At 34.6% G+C, this 23562-nt stretch overlaps 3 protein-coding genes and 1 long non-coding RNA gene across 4 annotated transcripts; all 4 read left to right on the forward strand.

The window, feature by feature from the left end:
- The first annotated feature begins 2503 nt into the window (after positions 1 to 2503).
- LOC111915785 (uncharacterized) lies at positions 2504 to 4455 on the forward strand. Its single transcript, XM_023911431.3, has 2 exons — positions 2504 to 3333; positions 3412 to 4455. Exons 1-2 carry the CDS (start codon positions 2528 to 2530, stop codon positions 4442 to 4444), a joined length of 1839 nt encoding a protein of 612 aa, XP_023767199.1. The 5' UTR covers positions 2504 to 2527; the 3' UTR covers positions 4445 to 4455.
- A 2455-nt stretch (positions 4456 to 6910) lies between these two features.
- LOC128126886 (uncharacterized) lies at positions 6911 to 7874 on the forward strand. The gene is made up of 2 exons (XM_052765046.1): positions 6911 to 7716; positions 7784 to 7874. Exons 1-2 carry the CDS (start codon positions 6911 to 6913, stop codon positions 7872 to 7874), a joined length of 897 nt encoding a protein of 298 aa, XP_052621006.1.
- Positions 7875 to 9530: 1656 nt separating this feature from the next.
- LOC111915780 (uncharacterized) lies at positions 9531 to 11410 on the forward strand. The gene is made up of 3 exons (XR_002858278.3): positions 9531 to 10079; positions 10175 to 10241; positions 10474 to 11410. It is a non-coding gene; the product is annotated as an uncharacterized LOC111915780 (long non-coding RNA).
- A 2705-nt stretch (positions 11411 to 14115) lies between these two features.
- Positions 14116 to 16350, forward strand: LOC111915779 (uncharacterized). The gene is made up of 2 exons (XM_023911427.3): positions 14116 to 14940; positions 15018 to 16350. Exons 1-2 carry the CDS (start codon positions 14141 to 14143, stop codon positions 16039 to 16041), a joined length of 1824 nt encoding a protein of 607 aa, XP_023767195.1. The 5' UTR covers positions 14116 to 14140; the 3' UTR covers positions 16042 to 16350.
- The last annotated feature ends 7212 nt before the right edge of the window (positions 16351 to 23562 follow it).

A 23562-nucleotide genomic window follows, 5' to 3' on the forward strand; every position in this document is an offset into this window, starting at 1 on the left:
ATTCATGGAGAAGAAAGCGACATCTGTCTTTTTAAGCAAGAAAATAAAAAGTCTAACAGTAAAAACAACATAAAGAACTTTGGATTATCAAGTAAACTTTTCATGAATTTCCCTTTTACATGACCAATTTAACACCACTAACTTGAAATAAACATCACTAACAGACTGCTTCTCTGGCATTGTTTCATGATGGGAATTAAGTTACAGATTTTGGGGAAGATTGGGTATATGTATAATTATGTGTAATTACATACAGATTCACAAATCCAATAAACACATAAGCTATTTCTGATCGATTGCAAATTAATCTGGACTTGAAATTACCTGAAATTACACGTCATGCTTCCTTGCTATTAAAAGCCGCATGAAATCCCTTTATGTTGAAATTCATTTTTTTAAAACAGAAAACTAGCTTACCTACTCCTAAATACAACCAACCTCTCCTAAGAGACTTGAACCCATGACCTTTTATTTGAGAGAGTCACTTACGTTTATAAAGATGGAATTTCGAGCTTTTTCTAATAATGTAATTTTCACTTGCTCAATTTAAATCATTATATTTAAACCAAAGTTGTCAAATATAATTTGATATAAAGTTACAATGGAAGAATTTTATATATACCCTAGATAACTTGTCATCGATTTCTCTTCATAGGACACATTTAGCACCAATGATTTATGAAATAACTGTGAAATAAACATCACTAACAAGCTGCTTCTCGGCCATCGTTTCCTGATGGGAATTAAATTTAGATTTGGGGAAGATTGGGTGTCTGTATAAATCTTGAACTTAAATTACAGATTCACGAATCCAATAAACACATAATCTGGACTTAAAATTACTCTCATGCTTTTTTGCTATTTAAAATTCAATTACTTCTAATAATGTAATCTCTCACTTGCTTATTTAAATCGCTAAAACCAAAGTTGTGGAATATAATTTGACATAAAATTATAAAAACCCATAACTCTGAAATATATCATTTGTTAGTTGTTTCAACGGCTAGCTACCAGAGGCCTTTTTTTAAGGTATGATAAAATCATCTCTCATTTTTACCATGATCATGTACAACTCTGTTTGTAAAAGGGCTGAGGTTTATAACAATCGAAATGGTATAAGATGGTCATATATTTAGACATTACACTGTCATAAATTGTTATTTTATTAGATTTAATGTATGATAAATAAGTAATATATATATAGTTATATTATAATATTATGTACTTGACAACTAGTTTCATCTATTTAAAGAATATTACTATAGTACAGATTTTTTTACAGCAGCAACCAAACATTCATCATTTACAACATCTCTAGCAAGAAGCTAGAGAAGCAAACAAGGCATTACATACTTTGAATAAGATTTTTTACCCACTCGGTCTAATTAAGAATACAATTGTCTTTTCTAGACTTGATCCACAAAAAAAGATCAAGACATCACCCAATCGAGCAACTCATCAGCTTTCTTTTTTTTTTTTTTTTTTTTTTTTGAAAAAGAATGTCATATTGTTCCTAAACATCCAAATGCCCCCCACAAACAGCATCCGACCACCAAAGACCCACTCTATACCAAAGTTGTTGGGAGAGATAGGAATCTTGGAATAGATGTCCAAATTCCATCTCAGAGTGATAATCTCCAAATGAAGACATATATTTTAATAGTGGAAAGAGAATTCCAGAGGGTAATCGAGCTAAAGGATTGGAGATAGGATTAATTGATCAATTAACTTTATAAACGATCTAACAGTGAACTCATCAAAGCAAAATCCAATAGCCAACCTATCAGCTTGATTTCCTACCCAAAAAAACGTATTCAAACATTACCCACTTTCCATTATGAAGAATCTAGAAGGATTAGAGCTGATAAAACCCCCATCTGGACCATTGATTGCATTGATGACCTCGACCAATTTAAAATTTTGATCATAGAGGACACTACATCGCCATTTTGCTAGAAGGGCTCAGTTAGCTCCAAAAAGGCTACCAAGAAATCTTTGGAGTTTTAAAGGAGGAGAAATAGTACGTACGTATAAATGAATATGAATATATTGTGGACAGTAATTTTTGAAATACAAACATCACTAAAATCAAATTATGTATGTGATTTTTTTTTTTCGTTTTAATTTTGTATATAGATCAATTCCAGTCCTTGTGAGAATATTAATAATAATAAAAGCATTGGCAAGACATGTTAAAGGAAATCTTTGTTTTTACTTTTCAGTTAAGCTCAAAAAGTAATCAATGTATTAAGATAAAATGAAGAAATCCAATACTTTTCGTGTGATATAGAAAGAAAATTCCAATTGGAAAAAGAGATGTTTGGTAATTTTAACTTGATATATGAGAAAAGAACGTTGTAAATATCATTTTAAAAACTATACTTGGAATCAAAGCAATCTAAAAAAGTTAAGTTCATTCTCTAGTTGTGGAAATGGTATTTTGCCTCTACCTCATTTTCTATAAATTTTAGGGTTAAGTATAAGTCATTTTCACAACAGAGAGAGAGAGAGAGAGAGAGAGAGAGAGATGGAAGAGATTAATCATTTTAGTCATAAAAACCATCCATTAAAGCTCCTCAACTCTCACACGATTGTAAGTGCTACTGTTGGTGGTGATGAAGAGAAACCAAAATTCATTGGATGCTCTGTATGTGGAAAACCCATATCAAGTGGCTTTGCATATGGTTGCATTCAATGTCGTTACTTTATGCATAAAGAATGTGCACAACTTCCGCCAACTTTCAACGACCCTTCCTTATATAACCATCTTCTAACACTTACTCCTTTGAATTCTACTTCTTCCAGATCATGGCATTGTAATGTGTGCCGCATTCAAAAGAAACCTGGGGTGTTTTCGTATAACTTTTCGAAGGACGGTGAGTGCATCTTTGCAGCTTGCATTGATTGTTGTGTCGTTAGGATTGCTTGCAGGGTTGAAGCAAATGCTATCAAGGAGGAGGCAACAACCAAGGTTCATCATGAAGGCCATCCACAACACACTTTAACCCTTCAGTTAAAACCTGCAGCATTCCTTTGTGATGCTTGCAATACTTATAAGGATGAAGGCTTGTTCTTTCAATGTGATAGTTGTCACTTTTGGATCCATAAGACTTGTGCTTCCTTAGCACCTACCATCCACCTAACCAATCACCCCAATCATGAACTTGTTCTCATCTATTCGCTTCCAGAAATATTCTTTAATTTCTTCTATTATTGTGAAATTTGTAACAAATACATCCAACGGATTGAGTGGTTGTATCATTGTGCAAATTGTAGATATTTTGTCCATATCAGGTGTGCCTTAAATGCAGAGCAAACTTCTACTACTCAAAGGTAAATTAAACTTCCTTTTTATGCGTTTGTGCATGCTTCTTATGATTTGTTTATTTATTTATTTTTTTGTGGTTTCAGAGATGTCTCAAGTACTTCTTTTGTTGATGAAGACCTAAAAGATTTGTTGGAATTTCCCATGTTAGAGGCATTCACAGATCCATTAAAACTGCTACATTTGGATAAGACATTTATGGGTGATGATGACACGAAAGAAATTACACATTGGAGCCACAATCATCCATTAATACATAGTGTTGTTCATCAAGTTAACAACATGTGTGGTATGATCTCTAGTGATCCAATAGAGGTATGTCACGGGTGTGTACGACCCCTCTCCCTTCCGTTCTATAGTTGCAAAGATGGATGTTCATTTACTCTCCACAAATATTGCACCGAGTTACCCCTCAAATTACAACATCCACTTCACCCGGATCATTCACTTGTCTTGATAAACACAACGGGACATGGTATAAACTATAAATGCATTGGTTGTTTTAGCTACGGCAACACGTTTTTGTACAACTGTGAAACTTGCAAGTTCTACCTTGATGTCAATTGTGCATTTCTACCCAAAACCATCAAACACAAATCCCATAAGCATCCTCTTATCCAAGTTATTGATCCTGAACCTCTTTGTAGCGCATGTAACAAATATTCGAATGGTATAAGCTATGCTTGTAAGCCTTGCGATTTCATATTAGACATGTATTGTGCAATGAGGTCACCACATTCCCTTGCTCATAGGTATTGCAAAGGACATGAAATATCATTGATGTATCCCCCAATCATGGATCATCCAGAAGATTTCTATTGTGATATTTGTGAGATTGAAATGCACCCTAAGTTCCCACTCTATTATTGTCACAAATGCAAAAATTCTTTTCATCTTGATTGCATTAGTCGAATCGATTGGCGTGCAAACATGTTGTACAAGGGCATAAGAAATGTTTCCTATCATAAACATCCATTAACATTTGTTCGGAGAAAGAAAACGCCAAAGTATGTGTGTTCTGTTTGTAATCAAGATATTAATGGTTATTTGAGCCTCGAATGTCGAGCAAGAGTCTGTAATTTCAATATTTGTTATGAATGTCATTATAAGAAATTATGAATCCTCAATCATGCCAATGTTTCCATTAATTATTTCTAATATGGTTGCTTTATCTTCTTATGTTTCTTAAATTCAAGCGATCTTTGCCCATAACAATTACATTTTTAATTTGTATGCCTTATTTAGGTATGACTTCAATAATCTTGGCTTAATTCTTATTTGAAGGAAGAAACCACATGTCCCATACGCATAAAAATTTTTATCGTGATGTTCATGCTAAAAAATAATGAGTTTCTAGTTGACATCAAGCTTTAACAACGTGATACACTATTATAATTTCTAAAGAACTCATATTTAAAATTTGTAAATAGACCTAGTGCCTATTAATTCATACAATATCTTGTTCATAAAAACTAATAATCCAAGTGTCTAAGGGCCATTCTGCAATGCTTTCACATTGACCTGAAATCCCAAAGCATTTTGCATACCAATGCTAAGTAGGAAATCATTGAAATATGAATACATGCACTAGTCGGCCAATGATACATTGTCAAAGCTTATTTAATTCCTCAGGAGTGGCTCTGGTTTGCTAGGTCTTTGTGACATTTTGGTTGAAGTTGTAAACATAAATTATTAACGAAAACAGTGAAAATCATTAAAAGGCATGACTGAAGCTTTTTTCATAAATAAAAGTCCCCATAAATGGATTAAATGAGTGGTAGAAAGTCATATTCTATGTGGATATGAAGTTAACTAAAGAACATCAAATCGCAACATGAGTACATGACGCAAGCATTTCATCAAGCACCTGGTAGGCAAAAGGTGAAAAGAAATATTAACCCATGAAAATAATTTCCCAACTGAGAAATTTACATAAAGAAGTCGGATTTTGTAGAAAAATTCTACCTCTATGTATCGGTATAGATAGTTCTTTATTCTATCACATAGGAATATTGTCAGGTTACAATTTTAATGGATTTTGCTTAACCACAAAAAGAAAGTTTATTTACAGCATAGTGGTTTCTTTCTAAATATGTTGCTGAAAGATATTTAGAACGTTTTTAGAGTAATTGGGGTAAGCTTTAATTTTAATTACCCTTTGGTGCTGCTCCAATTTTCGATTTTTGCTGTCACTTGGGGTTGCTCTGTTTCTCGATTTTGCTTAACATTTGGGGTTGCTCTGTTTTTTCAATCAGAAAGACATGAAGAAGAATTGGAGTTATATTTTATCGCATACTTGGATTCCTCTTTAATTCCCACTACCTGATCTTCTAAATTATGGGATTCGACTCAAACTCAATATGTCACAGAATTACGTCATTACTCAAATATTCCAACTACCTTAATTAAAGCTCTTTTGTTGAGCAAAGTCTTGTTGTTTATTCCCCTTCAAAGTTTCATAGCTGACGTGTGAGGTGGCCTCCTCCTTTCGAGTCAACTTTTGACTATCTTGCCCCTTGTGTTGCTTTGCTGAAATTTAACATTTCATGTTGTGAGATGGTTTTCTCCCTTTTAATTCAGATTTTGACCATTTTGCCCTTTGAATTGTTTTGGGGAATTTCATCCGCTTTTGTGGAGGTTACCGGAAGCCTTTTTTTGCTACATCTCTCGATGATGAAAACAAAAACTACGATCTTGTTGCAAATCAGTAGAGCTTTTAATTCATCACTTTGAATCATTAATTTAACCAAATTTGTCAAATATAATCTCTAATAAAATTTGCAAATACCATATTTACACCAGCATATATCATTGTTCATTGTTTAAAAGGCTAGCTACTAGAAAACCTTTCTTAGGATATGAGAAATCATATCTAGTGTTTCTACAAGGTGATCTCCAACTTTCTTTGTAAAAGGATTGAGATTTATAACAATCCAAATGGTATAAGATGGTAATATATTTTGAAATTACACTATAGTAGATTGTTAGTTCATTCTACTTAAAGTAAGCTAACTAAAGTAATGTAGTTAAATTCTTAAAAAGATATATTTTGTACTCTAATTATATAGACTCTTCAACTGCATAAATGAATATGAACATATTTTGGATGAGATATGTCGATCTGAATGAGTAATTTTTGAAATACAAACATCAATAAATCAAATTATCTAAGTGATTTTTTTTTCTTTCTAATCTTGTATACAGATCAATTCAAGTCCTCGTGAAAACATTATTAATAAAAATAATAAAAGTATTGGCAATACGTATTAAACGAATTCTTGTTTTTAATTTTCAATTAAGCTCAAAGAGTAATCAACGAATTAAGATAAAAATAAGAATCCAATTCATTTCGTGTGATATAGAAAGAAAATTACAATTGAAAAAATAGATGTTTGATAATTTTAACTTGATATATGAGAAAAGAATGTTGCAAATAGCATTTTAAGAACTATACATGGAATCAAAGCAATCTCAAAACGTTAAGTTGATTTCTCTAGTTGTGGAAATGGTATTTTGCCTCTACTTATTTTCTCAAAATTTGAAGGTTAAATAAATGTCATTTTCCACATAATAGAGAGATAAGACATGGAAGAGATTAATCACTTTAGTCATGAAAACCATCCATTAAAGCTCATCAACTCCAAGACAATTGTTGGTGTTAGTTTTGATGGTGGTGATATAACACCACAAGTGATTGGCTGCTATGCATGTGAAAAACCCATATCAAGTGGTTTTGCATATGCTTGCATCCAATGTTGCTACTTTCTCCATAAAGCATGCGCACAACTTCCCCATACTATCAATGACCCTTCCTTATATTATCATCATCACCCTCTAACACTTACTGATATGAAAAATACAGATTCTAGATCAAGGCAATGTGATGTGTGTCGTATTCGAAAGACACCCGGAGTGTTTTCGTATATCTTTATTAAGGATAATAAATACACCTTTGTAGCTTGCATTGATTGTTGTGTTGCTAGAATTTCTCTCAAGGCTGAAGTTGATGCAATCAAGGAGGAGCCAAAGATCAAGGTTCAACACGAAGGCCATCCACACCACACTTTAACCCTACAATTAAGACCTGCTGCATTGCGGTGTGATGCTTGCAATTCTAAGGATGAAGGCTTATTCTATGAGTGTGATAGTTGTGACTTCTGGATCCACAAGACTTGTGCTTCCTTAGCCTCTACTATCAATCTGCCTCATCACCCTAATCATCCACTTGTTCTCGTCTATTCACTTTCTGAAAAATTCTTTAATTTCCCATATTATTGTGAAATTTGCAATGAATACATCCTGCGGAATGAATGGTTGTATCAATGTGCAAATTGTAGATATTTTGCTCATATAAAGTGTGCCTTACATGCAGAACTTCCTTCTACTCCAAGGTAGGCAAAACTTCTTTACATTTTATTTATTTATTTATTTATTTTTTGTGTTTGTGTTGAATGCTAGTTCTAAACAAGAGTATGTGGTTTCAAAGATGATGAGGATGAAAATGGTTTGCTGCATTTTCCCATGTGAGACGCATTTACAGATCCATTGAAACTACTACATTTTGAAAAGATGAGTCGAGTTGATGATGAAAAAACTAAGATTAAGCATTGGAGTCATCACCATCCGTTAATCCTTACAGTTGAAGCCCAAGCAAACAACATGTCTTGTAGTAGTGATCTGATAGAGGTATGTCAGGGGTGTGTACGACCCCTCACCCTACTGTACTATAGTTGCAAAGATGGATGTTCATTCACTCTCCACAAATATTGTGCCAAATTACCCATCAAATTACAACATTCACTTCACCCAAATCATTCTTCACTTGATAAACACACGGGAACATGTCGATAGATGTAAAGGTTGTTGGGGCTATGTCAACACATTTTCCTACAAATGTAAAACTTGCACGTTCAACCTCGATGTCAACTGCGCATTCCAACCCAACACCATCAAACATAAATCCCACAAGCATCCTCTTATCCAAGTTATCGATACTGAGACTCCTTGTAATGCTTGTGACATGGGGTTTAGTGGTATAAGTTATGCTTGTAAGGCTTGCGACTTCTTATTAGACATGTTTTGTGCAATGAGGTCGCCACATTTCCTTGGTCATAGGTATTGCAAAGGACATGAAATTCCATTGACATATTCTCCCTCATGGATCATCCTGAAGATTTCTATTGTGATATTTGTGAGGAAGAAATGCACCCTAAGTTGCCACTCTATTATTGTCACAAATGCAAAAATTCTTTTCATCTCTGTTGCATTACTCGAGACGATTATAATTTAAACATTTTCCATGAGGGCACCTTGGATGTTTCATATCACAAACATCAATTAACATATGTTCGGAGAAAGAAAACGCCCAAGTACGTGTGTTCTATTTGTAATCAAGATATTAATGGTTTCTTGATCCTAGAATGTTGGGCAAGAGTTTGTAATTTCAATATTTGTTTTCGGTGTCATTATACGAAGTAATGAATCATCAATCATGTAATACAATTATGAACCAAGGAAGGGCCATGTCATTGTTTTCATACATTCTTTCTGTATGTTTGTTTACATTTCTTTTGAGTCTTAAATTCAAGCGATCTTTGATAATAGTAATTACATTTTCAATTTGTAAGCCTTCTTCAAGTGGGACTTAAATAATATTGGCTTGATTCTTACTTGAATGAAGAAACCATGTCTCATGATATATTGCTATCCTTATTAGTTGATATTAGTTTATTAGCTGATATTAGTATAATTAGTTGATATTCATATACTAATATCAACTAATAATCTTGATACTTAAGGTGCTCTAAATATAATGAGTTTCTAATAGATATCGACCTTTAACAACTTGATAAGCTATTCAAATTACTGAAGAATTCTTATTTGAATTTTGTAAATAAACCTAATGCTTATTAATTCATACAATATGCCCATAAAAACTAATAAACCGGGTGTCTAAAGGCCATGATTTTCTGCAATGCTTTCACCTTGACCTGAAATCCTAAAGCCCACTTGGCTAGCAAGGAGGTGTTAAACTAACAACTAACTAAGAGGTCCCAGGTTCAATCCCCGAGAAAGGAGAAAAAATAATTATTTGCCATTAAAAAAAAGTACGCAATCATTGAAATTTCAATACATGCGAGTTGGCCATTGAAAACATATAAAACACCATAGCCTTCACATTGATGTGATTAAGGCATAGGAATTTATATAATGAAAATCGAATAGTATGAGTGACTAGGTTTCAGTTACATAACATGATAAAGAACATTCAATCTCCAGACAATGATATTTGAATTAGTTATATGCAAGAAGGTTAGTGATACCACACAGGTTTGCTAGGTCTCTGTGATATTTTTGAAGGTTTGAACATAAATTATTGAAAAAAAAAATAGAGATAATCATTGTGGTAGAAAGTCATATGATTGTGTTCTATCTGATATGAACTTAACAAAAAAAAATTTAAGAACTATAAGAAGCAAGCATTTCGTCAAGCACCTGGTGGGCAAAAGCTGAAAGTACGCCTCCTCTGACAAAAAAAGAAATCGACCTCTGTTACAAAATGTTTGGTTTATAATTATGAAATCAGCACCATAATCCGGAGATCTGTTTATCCACCAAATCGGTTCCCTCTGAATCGCAAGAAACTAACATCATTTTCCCACCACCATCGATTTCTTTAAAAGCACAGGTACCAATTTCATAGTACCAATTTTTCAATTCGGTTTCTACAAAGAAATCTTCAATCGATTTCAAGGTTAGTATCGTTTTCATACCAGGCCTTGTGCTTTTGTGTCATCTGTTATCGTAATTGTTGATTACATTGATTTGTTACGTCTTTGATTGTTTCAGTGTCGTAAGACGAAGATTTTCTACTTTTCTTTTTATGTGGTTAGTCAAAGCTTCAAACGAACTCAAGGTGAGTAATCTTTTTTAATCAACTTGTTGTTTCTCCAATTTATATGATCTGAGTAAAGCAATTTTATAGTCGTTTATATGATTTTGAGGTGTGGGACAATGCGATTGTCTATCTGTAGTTGTATGCCCTTCTGATTCCTTGGTTCCAATTTGTATTAACCAGCTTCCTAATTAACAACAAGATTAATAAAAAACAAGACTTTATAACCCAATAAAAAAAACTTGTATTGCAGATAAATCCTAGCAAGGTCTTGAAACAATTTGATCAAAGTGTCATTTAAGCCAAAATCGCAATAAACCCATCATGGTAAGTACCCTTATAAAAGATAAACCATTGTGCAGCTTCTAGCAAGCTAAAAGATCATCAACATAGTATCAAACTGTAATTTATTCATAAATTCAGTTCTTTTAATGGACGCCCACATAATGCTCGACAAAATGTCTAAAAGAGTTGTCTCTTTTGAATTGCATAAGAAAGGGCATGATTAGGGGGTAGGTCACACTGTTTAAGTTGAAGGTTGGTCATAGTTGAAGTCATATGTCCAATGTTTAACAACCATTTTATTGCCTCTGCTTCATAATACAAGTATAACATGGAATTAAGTAAAATCCAAGTCACATAATTTGTAGGTAAAACAACTAATAAAGCAACCAAGTTACACTCTTCTACTAATTTATGCAAGAAAGTGGATTTCTTATCGGTTTATGCATTAATTTACTAATACGCATGGTTGCAGAAATCGGGATTAATTGGCGATTAATCGTGGATTAATCGCTTTGTGTTCTCCAACCGTCGATAATTAGGGCATTAATCGGGAATATAGGATTAATCGGGTTTGACGGGATTAATCGGCCTTGGCGGGATTAATCGGTCAACAAAAGTCAAAAAATCGAAAAAAAGTCAAAAAAGTCAAAAAAAAAGCCAAAAAAAAGGTCAAAAAAATTTTAAAAAATTCAAAAAACCAACATTCTTTTTTTACTCCAAAATTTTCAAATTTTCAAAATTTCAAATTTTATACCAAAATGTTCATATTTTCGTATTTCCAAATTTCCAAATTACAATTTTTCTAATTTTCTAATTTTGAAGCACTTGTTTTTCTTAAGATATATTCATATTTAATTAATTTTAATAGTTTATTAATAATCTATGGTCCCCGATTAATCCTTGATTAATCCCCCCCCCCCCCCCCCCCCCCCAAGACCGATTAATCCCTTAACATCAGTCGACCGTCGAGCTACCGTCAAACGATTTTTACAACCTTCTTAATATGTAGTACTTATTTCAAGTGGTTAATATGAAAATAAACTATCACCCACAAATTAATCTTTATGCCAACTTTAAAGTCAAAAAATGTTCATTTCAACCTCAAAAATCCAATACTATATATTTATAAGTATCTTTATAGGGAAAACTACAATAAAGTCCCTACATATTGACCTCATAATCGATTTAGTCCCTAAATTTTTTTTATTCAATTAAGTCCCAAATACCGGTAATCGTATTCAATTTAACCCTTTGACCCGGTAAACAGGCCATCCAACTTTCAAAAATTACATTTTTGGCCCAGATTTCAAAATTTATTACAAATTTGGTCCAAAATTTACACTTTTGGCCCAGATTTTAAATTTTGTTAATTTTATTATGAATTCATCCTAACTTTAGTTTTCTTTACAACTTCTTTTCTCAAAGAATTGTTCCTAATATGTTTTTTCTTTATAAAATCATATTTATACAAAAAAAAAACATATTTTCACTTAAAAATCTTATATTTTGTATATAAAAACTTTTATTAAAAGTTTTTTGCATATGAAATATATAGTTATAAAATACATATTTATTAAGTCGATAAATATATACAAATCCGTTTTTATAAAAAAAATGTATACAAAAACATATTTTACAAAAAAAATGTATACAAACGTCTATCACATATATATATATATATATATATATATATATATATATATATATATATATATATATATATATATATGCACACAAATAGGTGTGTATTTATATTTTTTTTATGCAAACGTGTTTGAATAATTTTTTATATAATACATGTTTGTAGATATTTATAAAATCGTGTTTGTATACATTTTATAAAATGTATACAAACGCGTATTATATAAAAAATTATTCAAACATGTTTTTATAAAAAAAAATATATAAACAAACACGATTTTATAAAAAAAATATAGATAAAATAGGTGTTTGTATACATTTTTTGTAAAATACGTTTTTGTATACATTTTTTAGAAAAACCAATTTGTATATATTTATATACTTAATAAATATTTATTTTTATAACTAGATATTTCATATACAAAAAACTTTTTAAAAAAAAAGTTTTATAAAGAAAATATAAGATTTTTAAGTGAAAATACATTTTTTTTTGTATAAATATGATTTTATAAAGAAAAAACATATTAGAAACAATTATTTGAGAAAAAAAGTTGTAAAGAAAACTAAAGTTAGGATGAATTCATAATAAAATTCTAAAATTTGGGCAAAAAGGGTAAAGTTTGGACCAAATTTGTAACAAAATTTAAAATTTGGGCTAAAAGTGTAAATTTTTGACCAAATTTGAAATAAATTTTGAAATCTAGGCAAAAAATATAATTTTTGAAAGTTGAATGACCCGTTGACCGGGTTAAAGGGTGAAATTGAATACGATTACCGGTATTTGGGACTTAATTGAATAAAAAATATATATAGGGACTAAATCGATTGAGGTCAATATGTAGGGACTTTATTGTAGTTTTCCCTATCTTTATATGCATGAATATAGTGTTGCCACTAAACATATAATTGCAACTCATATCATATAACACTATAAAAAAACAAAGAACAGGAAACAGAATTGGATAACCATATCATGCCAATATTCGGCAGTTATGGCATGAGATACGAGAAATTTGTAATAATATTGCAAATATGATATGAAATGCATGAATTTTACTTAAATACAAATAATTAGAGAAATGTTTATAGTATTTACAATAATTTAATTTTATGTATTACATATTTTCTTATTAAATTTGAATCATTTACGTACATGTCCTGATATGTTGTTTTATATTTCGTAAGTAGTTTATCAGTTATTTTTTTACCAAACGTTATATTTTATCAACTAGTTGCTAATTTGCAGCTATTAGCTAACTTTTCAGTCAGTCTGTCAAACATAGTCTTAAAGTGTGCTAATTAAAATAATATAGTTAAAATTTTCAAAAATATATTATGTACTCTATTTATATAGACTCTTGAAAACAATTTTAATATATCTAAAAGAATGTTATGATAGTGTACTCCATAAACGAATATTAATAAATTATGGATGAGATATTTGAAATCACAAGAGAATAACTTTTGAAAAACAATCAACACTAAAATCAAATTATATATCTATGTAGTTATTCTTTTTTCTAAAATTAATTATATGTTGATCGATTAAAGTCATTGTGAAATCATGACTAATACATACAAATAATATCCATTGGCAATATTTGTTAAATGATTTCATGTTTTTAATTTTCAAGAAAGCTAATAATAAGTAATGAACAAATTAAGATAAAAGGAAGGAATCCAATTATTTGAAATCATGACTAATACATATAGAAAGAGAATTTCAATTGGAAAAAAGATGTATGCAAAATTTAACTTGATATAAGAGAAAAGAATGTTGTAAATAGCATTAGAAACTATACTTGAAAAAAAAGCAATCTAAAAAAGTTAGGTTGATTAAATGGTATTTTGCCTCTACCTTATTTTGATATAAACTGAAGGAAGGGCTATATATATATATATATATATATATATATATATATATATATATATATATATATATATATATATATATATATATATATATCATTTTCCACAAAAAAGAGAGAGAAGATATGGAAGAGATTAACCATTTTAGTCATAAAAGTCATCCATTAAAGCTCCTCAACTCCGAGACGATTATAGGTGCTAGTGTCAATGGTGATGACGAGAAATCAGGGTTGATTGGTTGCTATGTATGTGAAAAACCCATATCAAGTGGTTTTGCATATGCTTGCATCCAATGTCGTTACTTTCTACATAAAGCATGTGCACAACTTCCGCTCACTATCAACGACCCTTCCTTATATCATCATCATCTAACACTTACGGATTTGAATGATCTAGATTCCAAATATTGGAAATGTGAGGTGTGTCGTATTCAAAAAAAATCTGGGGTGTTTTCATATACTTTTGGAATGGATGATATATGCATCTTCACAGCTTGCATTGATTGTTGTGTTACTAGAATTGCTCTCAAGGCTGAAGCTGATGCAATCAAGGAGGAGGCAAAGATAAAGGTTAAACATGCAGGCCACCCACAACATACTTTAAGCCTCAAATTAAGACCTGCTTCAATATTTTGTGATGCTTGCAAAACTAAGGATGAAGGCTTATTCTATGAGTGTGATAGTGGTGACTTTTGGATACACAAGACTTGTGCTTCCTTAGCACCTACCATCTATCTACCCCATCACCCTAATCACGAACTTGTTCTCATTTATTCGCTTCCAGAAATATTCTTTAATTTCTCATATTATTGTGAAATTTGCAACAAATACATCCAGCGGAATGAGTGGTTGTATCATTGTGCGAATTGTAGATTTTTTGCACATATCAAGTGTGCCTTGCATGCAGAACGTCCTTCAACTCCAAGGTAAATAAAACTTCTTTACTTTCTTTTTTGGTGTGTGTTTGTGAATGCTTGTTCTAATCAAGATTATATGGTTTCAGAGATGGTGTGAGTACTGTTGATGAAGATGAAAGTGGTTTGCTGCATTTTCCCATGTCAGGCCCATTTACAGATCCATTGAAACTACTATATTTTGAAAAGATGACTCAATATGATGATGAAACAACTAATATTAACCATTGGAGTCATGAACATCCATTAATCCTTCATGTTCAACCTCAACCTAAACCTAACAACATGTCTAGTTGTAGTGATCCAATAGAAGTATGTCACGGGTGTGTACGACCCCTCACCCTTCCATACTATAGTTGCAAAGATGGATGTTCGATCACTCTCCACAAATATTGCGCCGAGTTACCACTCAAATTACAACATCCACTTCACCCCAATCATTTGCTTGACTTGATAAACACAAGGCAACATAGGAACTACTATAAATGCGTTGGTTGTCGTAGCTTTAGCAATACGTTTTTATACAGATGTGAAACTTGTGAGTTCAACCTCGATGTCAACTGTGCATTTCTACCCAACACCATCAAACATAAATCCCACAAACATCATCTTATCCAAGTTATCGATCTTAAACTTATTTGTAACACATGCAACAAGTGGTTTAAGGGTATAAGTTATGCTTGTAAGGCTTGTAGCTTCACATTGGACATGTATTGTGCAATGAGAATGTCGGATTCCCTTGGTCATAGGTATTGCAAAGGACATGAAATCCCATTGACGTATCCCCCGGTCATGGATCACCCGGAAGATTTCTATTGTGATATTTGTGAGAAAGAAATGCATCCCAAGTTCCCCCTTTATTATTGTAACAAATGCAAAAATTCTTTTCACCTTGATTGCATTAGTCGAATCGATTATTATGCAAACATTTTACGCGAGGGCACCTTGAATGATTCATGTCACAAAGATCCATTAACGTTTGTTTGGAGAAAGAAAACCCCCAAGTATGTGTGTTCTAATTGTAATCAAGATATTAATGGTTATTTGATCCTCGAATGTCGGGCAAGAGTCTGTAATTTCAGTATTTGTTATGATTGTTATAATAATTACTAAATCATCAATCATCTAATACGATTAGTAAATAAGGAAGGGCCCTATCATTGTTTCCATTAATTATTTTTATATGTTGGTTTTCACTTCCTATGAGTCTTAAATTCCAGCGATTTTTGCTCATAGTAATTACATTTTCAATTTGTATGCCTTCTTCTAGTGTGACTTAAATAAATTTGGCTTGATTCTTATTTGAATGAAGAAACGACGTGTCCCATAAGCAGATAAATTGTTATCCTGATGCTTGGGGTGCTAAAAAATGATGAGTTTCTAATAGATATCAACCTTTTACAACTCTATAAGCTATTTGGATTACTGAAGAATTCTTATTTGAATTCTATAAATAAACCCAATGTTTATTTATTCATACAATATATTGTTCATAAAAACTAATAACCCGCATGGCTAAAGGCCATGATTTTCTGCAATGCTTCTAAAATCCTAAAGCCTTTTGGATACCAATGCTAAGTAGGAAATGATTGAAATTTGAATACATGAACTAGCCGGCCATTGGAAACTTATAAAAAACCATAGCCTTCACATTAATGTAATTAATGCATTATATAATGGAAATTAAATACAATGACTTATGAGTTTTCGTTACATAACATGAGGAATCACAATCAATCTCCAGTAAATTATATTTGAGTTAGTTATATGCAAGAACGTTAGTGATACCGCACTGGTTTCCTAAGTCTTTGTGATCTTTTTGAAGGTTTGAACATAAACTACTAACAAAAAGCAGTGAAAATCAATGTGGCCTAAAGTCATATGATTTTGTTGTATGTGGATATGAGCATAACTAAATAAAATAAAAGAGCAATAAGATGCAAGCATTTTATCAAGCTCCTAGTACACATCAACCGATGGAAAAATACCATCTCTAAACCATCAAAATACCTGTAGACTAATTAGGGTATGGATTAAATTTGATTACCCTTTGGTGCTGCTCTAATTTTCAAAAAAAAATTCACTTGGGGTTGCTCTTTTTCTCGATTTTGCTCAACATTCGGGGCTACTCTGTTTTTCAACCAGAAAGACCTAAAGAAAATTCGAGTCATGCTTTATCTCATACTTGAATTTCGATTACCTCATCCACCAAATTAAGGGTTGCGATTCAAATCTCAATATGTTACACAAACAAATCGATAAATGATAAAACATAACCTTAAAGCTCTTTTCTTAAATTTATTACAGAAAGAAATCGATAATTGAAAAAACACACTAAATGGAAGATAATGCCCTTACTTCTAAATGTTAGGATATGTCACAATTCACACGTTAAGATTTACAATTGCAGGTTTCCCTCTTCCTCACGATGCATTAACATTAAAGTCGTCATCCTTCTTCCACTTTTGTTTGCAATCACACACATAAAGTAATTGTACTTAGACCCTATTCCTATTTTCCCTCTCTCCAACTTAGTTCATGCTTTTGACTGATTTCCTTCGAATCACTAATTGGAAATAAGGCATGATCAGTGATTGTCAAAGACATTATTTTTCTTGATTTTGTTACATTCATGTTGTGAGATGGTTTTCTCCCTGATAATTCAGATTTTGACTTTTTTGGCCCTTCAATTGTTGCAAATCATCCCAATTTTTTGTCATCACTCTTCACGGATGAAAGTGAGGCAAGACCTTGACTTTTATGGTTATAATAATTTTATCCTTTCGTTCACTTTCAGTCTTTCACTAACATTTTTATAGAAAAAAAAGTATTCTTACAAGACTTCCATGATTGCAGTTGCTGAGAGTGTTGTCCAAACATGTCACACCCTGAAAACCGAAGGCGGAAACATTTCTGGGGTTGACTCCACATTGAGTATCAAATCCAATGCACATAGTAAGTAAAGTAAAATAACCATTACATTACATATAGGAAAGTTTACATTTGTTTCAAAAGTAAGTTGTACAGTTGTGATACATAGTATATATAAACAAAACGAGACAAGTCTTCTGCGCACTCCGTCTTTGCAAAAAGAAATCATCAGGTACCTGTCTAACGCTGACTTGAGAACACAAGCGGTTTGAAAATCAGCATAACGCTGGTGAGTTCATAAGCAGTTTTCTTTTGTGAAAATGTTCAAGCTTCCTTTCGATTTCTGAAAATGTTACACACACAAAGAAAATCCCATGTTTTCTTAAAAAGGTTGGTTATTGTTTCTCCACATGAAAAGTAAAGTTGTACACTGAAAACACGTATATTCTTGTGGAAATGTATAGTTAGGTTATCTGTTTTAGTTAAGTACAAATGTATTCACAGGAAAATCCCATACTTCCCTGAATTGTTGGTTATCAAACGTAAAAGATGTATTCTGAAAAACATGTTTACTCTTCTGAGATGTAAAGTTACCGGGTTTGTTACCCTTTTCTAGTTATGTACAATGTTCCCCAGGAAAGTCCCATACTTTCCTGACTGTTGGTTACTAATGTGAGAAATGTATACTGAAACCTGGTTATCTTGTGAAATGTATTACGTTATTCATTATTACTATTAAGTAAATTTCTGTTATCCTAATTGCGAGTTCCATAACCATACGATAGACTAGATGTGGCAATAAGTAGTCCACATCACCTTATGACTTTCGTCACCCTTGAACCATTTCGGTTCGGCTGTAGCTATCAGCCAGGTGTGGGGTAGTCAGCCCCGTATAGATCTATACACTCAAGTCACGCTCTCTAAACCCAGAGATTCTGGTTACGGATGCAGTCCTCCACTCGCGTATCTCTGTGGAGTGTTCGCCGAGGACGTGTCTCCAATCATACAGGCTTAACAAATTTACAAGTAATAATATGACAATCCTCCACTCGCGTATCTCTGTGGAGTGTTACTGAGGATATACAGTTTACAAGTTCTATGTTCAAAGGTTCTAATGTCATGCTTTTAACTGATAAAATATGGAAAAATCATTTGTGATATATATATATAAAACATAACAGTTTAAATTCCTTTTCATAAATATATGTTTACGTGATCTGCATGTTCAAACGGTTATCAGTTGTATCAATCCATGTTAAAAGCATATAAAATGTGAAACATACACATGAAAAACAAGTTTTGAGTACAAGAAATCTCTTGTAATTTGCTTGTGTTCCCCCCTGAAAATAGTGAAAAACCAGTGAAAAAGGGTAGGGGTATGAACTCACCGCTTAATGTAGAGTTCGAGTGTCACCGGATGTCTTGAACTCCTATGGCCCCTATTTTTCATGTGACGACACATAAATGAGTTAGAACTAAGGTGTCTCATGAATAAACATGATGGGAAAACATCCTTAGGACTTGGAATTACTAAGAATAAGTGTCCTATGATCCAAACTTAATGATTTATGCAAGTTTAGGGCCAAATATGGGTATTAGAGTGGTTGTATGGTCTTGAAAATGAGTGTGCGGCTGGGGAGTGCGGCCAGGAGTGTGTGTGAGGTAGCACACAAAAGTGTGCGGCCGTACAGAGGGTGTGTGCGGCCGTACACAGGAGTGTGCGGCCGTACACTCCTCATTTGAGTCCATATGTTGATTTTTGAAGTGTATGCTCTTCATACTTGGGAGTTTTGAATGTGTGCTGCCCCCATATGAAGGTGTGCGGCCGTACACCTTCATAGGATGATGAATATGATGAACATAATGAGTTTTAAGCTTGAGATTCAAGTGTTTACCACTATACTTAGCTTGAAGATGAAGTAGATCACGATTATGAAGCCTTCCAAGTGTTCTTGTTGATGATTTAGAGAGAGAAAGTAGAGAGAGGGAAAAGAACATCTAAATGAATGAATGAAGGGGGTATCCATCCATAAATTGAATTGGGTGTGAGGTTGAGGGTGTTTGCGGTTGGGTGTGGCCGTACACACAGGTGTGTGGCCGCACACACAAGTGTGTGGCCGCACACACCTTATTTGGTGAGTTTTGGCACGATTTTGTGATACTAAATACTCTCCAACCCTTCCTAAGACCCATATCTAAATTATACTAAGTCTAAAGCACCCATATGGAATCACAAGATTTAATAAATGACAATGAACTCAAGTTTTAGTGCTAGATCAATACATGGGTTAGAAATTTCGGGTCACAAGATTTATCCCCCTGTTAGAGGGAATTTCGTCCCAAAATTCAAAATTAAGATACAAGTCAAGATAAAAATCATGGATCTGGAAAGAGATGCGGATACTTCTGTTTCATCGAGTCTTCACGCTCGCAAGTGAACTCCGGTCCCCGCTTGGCATTCCAGCGGACCTTCACTAACGGGATGCGGCTTTGCTTTGTACCTTTGACTTCTCGATCCATGATCTCGATCGGTTCCTCCACGAAGTTGAGGTTTTCATTGATCTCGATCTTGTCTAAAGGAATTACTAGGGTTTCATCGGATAGGCACTTCTTGAGAATTGAAACATGGAAGACGGGATGGATGTTACTGAGCTCATGGGGTAAACGAAGTTTATAGGCTACCGGACCAATCCTGGCGAGGATCTCGAAGGGTCCAATGTACCTAGGGTTAAGTTTCCCACGCTTTCCAAAGCGTACCGTGCCTTTCCAGGGCGAGACCTTCAACAGGACACGGTCTCCACCTGGAATTCCAGGGGTTTCCGGCGGTTATCAGCGTAAATCTTTTGGCGATCTCGTGAAGCTTTCAATCGTTCCCGGATTTGGATGATCTTCTCGGTAGTTTCACGGATGATTTCGGGACCAGTGAGAGCACTGTCAGGGACTCGACTCTTGGCTAGCTGCATGTCTCCTACCTCGGCCCAGCACAGAGGGGATCTGCACTTCCGACCGTAGAGGGCCTCAAATGGAGCAGCCTTGATGCTGGTGTGGTAACTATTGTTGTACGAGAACTCGACCAAAGGTAGATGTGTGTCCCACGAATTTCCAAAATCAATGACACATGCCCTAAGCATGTCCTCCAGGGTTTGGATTGTTCTCTCACTTTGTTCATCGGTCTGAGGATGATACGCCGTGCTCATGTCTAATTTGGTTCCAAGAGCCTTCTGGAGTGACTGCCGAAATCTAGAGGTAAACCTGCTATCTCAATCAGAGATAATGGATGCAGGTACACCGTGCAGTCGGACTACCTCTTGGATGTAAATTCTCGCGAGTCTTTCCATCTTGAATGATTCTTTGATCGGAATGAAGTGAGCGGACTTTGTCAGATGATCGACAATTATCCAAATGGTGTTGTACCCACTCGGACACTTGGGTAACTTGGTGATGAAATCCATGGTAATCATATCCCATTTCCATTCGGGTATCTCGGGATGCTGGAGCAGACCCGAGGGTTTCTGATATTCGACTTTCACCTTGGCGCAAGTCAGACACTTGCCCACGAATGTAGCTATCTCAGCTTTCATGTTTGGCCACCAGTATTGTTTCTTGAGATCTAGGTACATCTTGTCCGAACCCGGGTGAACAAAGTATCTGGTCTTGTGCGCTTCCTCCATGACAATCTCCCTGAATCCTCCGGACTTTGGAATCCAAATTCGATCCATCAAGCAGTAGACTCCGTCACTTCTGATCTCAAGTTTCTTTTCCATTCCCCTCATGGCTTCGATTGACACGTTCTCAGGTTTGAGGGCTTCTAATTGGGCTTCTTGGATTTGCATGGATAAGTTGGAATGGATGGTCATCGTCAGGGTCTTCACCTTTCGGCTTGAACTCTCTTTTCGGCTAAGAGCATCTGCTACCACATTGGCCTTGCCGGGATGGTAACGGATTTCACACTCATAATCGTTGAGTAGTTCTACCCATCGTCGTTGCCTCATGTTCAAGTCTTTCTGATCAAAGATGTGCTGCAGGCTCTTATGGTCAGTGAAGATCGTACACTTGGTTCCGTAGAGGTAATGTCTCCAAATCTTCAATGCAAAGACTACGGCTCCTAATTCCAAGTCATGTGTGGTATAGTTGACCTCTTGTATTTTCAACTGTCTAGAGGCATAAGCAATTACTCTTCCTCTTTGCATAAGCACACAGCCTAAGCCTTGATTAGACGCATCACAGAAGACAATGAAGTCCTCTGTCCCTTCGGGTAGGGACAGAACAGGCGCGCTGCACAAAGCTTTCTTCAACGTTTGGAATGCGGTTTCTTGCTTATCATTCCAACAGAAGGGTACACCTTTCTGTGTTAGAGTGGTTAAGGGTTTGGCGATTCTGGAAAAGTTCTGGATAAATCTCCGATGATAGCCGGCGAGACCCAAGAATTGCCGGATTTCTGTGGGTGTCTTCGGTGCCGTCCAATTCTCTATCGCTTTAATCTTGGAAGGATCTACATGAATACCCTCCTCGCTTACCACGTGACCGAGGAAAGTTACCTTCCGAATCCAGAACTCACACTTGGAAAATTTCGCGTACAACTTCTCGGACCTAAGGGTTTCCAACACTACCCTCAAGTGTTGTTTGTGATCTTCTTCGCTTCTGGAGTAGACAAGTATGTCATCAATGAATACAATGACGAACTTATCCAGATAAGGACGACACACCCGATTCATCAGGTCCATGAACACTACCGGTGCGTTGGTTAGACCGAAGGGCATCACTACGAATTCGTAGTGTCCATACCGAGTTCTGAAAGTTGTTTTGGAAACATCACTCTCATAAACTCGTATCTGATGGTACCCTGATCGAAGGTCTATCTTGGAGAAGTAACTGGCTCCCTGGAGTTGATCGAAGAGGTCATCTATTCGCGGAAGAGGATATCGGTTTTTGACGGTCAACTTGTTCAGCTCACGGTAGTCGATACACATCCGAAAGGATCCATCTTTCTTCTTAACGAACAATACCGGAGCTCCCCATGGCGAAGAACTCGGTCTAATGAATCCTTTGCTGAGCAATTCATTGAGTTGGCTGGACAACTCCTGCATTTCTGCTGGAGCTAGGCGATACGGAGATTTTGCCACAGGGATAGCTCCAGGAATTAGGTCAATACGGAACTCGACCTGACGCTCGGGAGGAATTCCTGGAAGCTCTTCGGGAAATACATCAGGAAAGTTACAGAATTCGGGGATGCTTGCGAGGTCTTTAACTTCCTGTTTCTCGTTGATTACATGGGCTAAGAATGCAATGCACTCCTTTCGCAGGAGTTTTTAAGCTTTGATGCAGGAAATGATACGAAGATTGGGACTGAGTTTATCGCCATAGATTACGAGAGTCTGACCCGAAGGAAGGTTGAGACGGATGGCTTTTTCGTAGCAAAGAATATCAGCATGATTGGGACTCAACCAATCCATGCCAATGATAACATCAAAGCTCTTAATGGAGACTGGCATAAGGTCGATGGGAAATGAATGATCGTTCAGGGTAAGGGTACAACCTATGAATATGTCATTAGCGTTTTCTTTCTCACCGTTAGCCATCTCGACAGTAAACGTTTCAGTTAAAGGGTGGGGATTATATTTTAGGTTATGTTTGAACGAATGACTAACAAAGCTTCTTTCAGCACCCGAATCGAAAAGAATACTAGCATATGAGTTGTCGAGAAGGAACGTACCGAAACAACGGTGGGATCGGCGACTGCCTCCTCCTGTCCCATGGCTAATA

Source organism: Lactuca sativa, chromosome 6 (genome assembly GCF_002870075.4).
Source record: "Lactuca sativa cultivar Salinas chromosome 6, Lsat_Salinas_v11, whole genome shotgun sequence".
Lineage (NCBI taxonomy): Eukaryota > Viridiplantae > Streptophyta > Magnoliopsida > Asterales > Asteraceae > Lactuca > Lactuca sativa.

Bases quoted from the DNA above. Each gene is read 5' to 3' on its own strand.
- LOC128126886 (XM_052765046.1), top strand. From the start codon at position 6,911: ATGGAAGAGATTAATCACTTTAGTCATGAAAACCATCCATTAAAGCTC. The intron at 7,717-7,783 runs GTAGGCAAAACT...GTTGAATGCTAG, and splicing joins GAACTTCCTTCTACTCCAAG to TTCTAAACAAGAGTATGTGG.
- LOC111915779 (XM_023911427.3), top strand. From the start codon at position 14,141: ATGGAAGAGATTAACCATTTTAGTCATAAAAGTCATCCATTAAAGCTC. The intron at 14,941-15,017 runs GTAAATAAAACT...ATATGGTTTCAG, and splicing joins GAACGTCCTTCAACTCCAAG to AGATGGTGTGAGTACTGTTG.
- LOC111915785 (XM_023911431.3), top strand. From the start codon at position 2,528: ATGGAAGAGATTAATCATTTTAGTCATAAAAACCATCCATTAAAGCTC. The intron at 3,334-3,411 runs GTAAATTAAACT...TTGTGGTTTCAG, and splicing joins CAAACTTCTACTACTCAAAG to AGATGTCTCAAGTACTTCTT.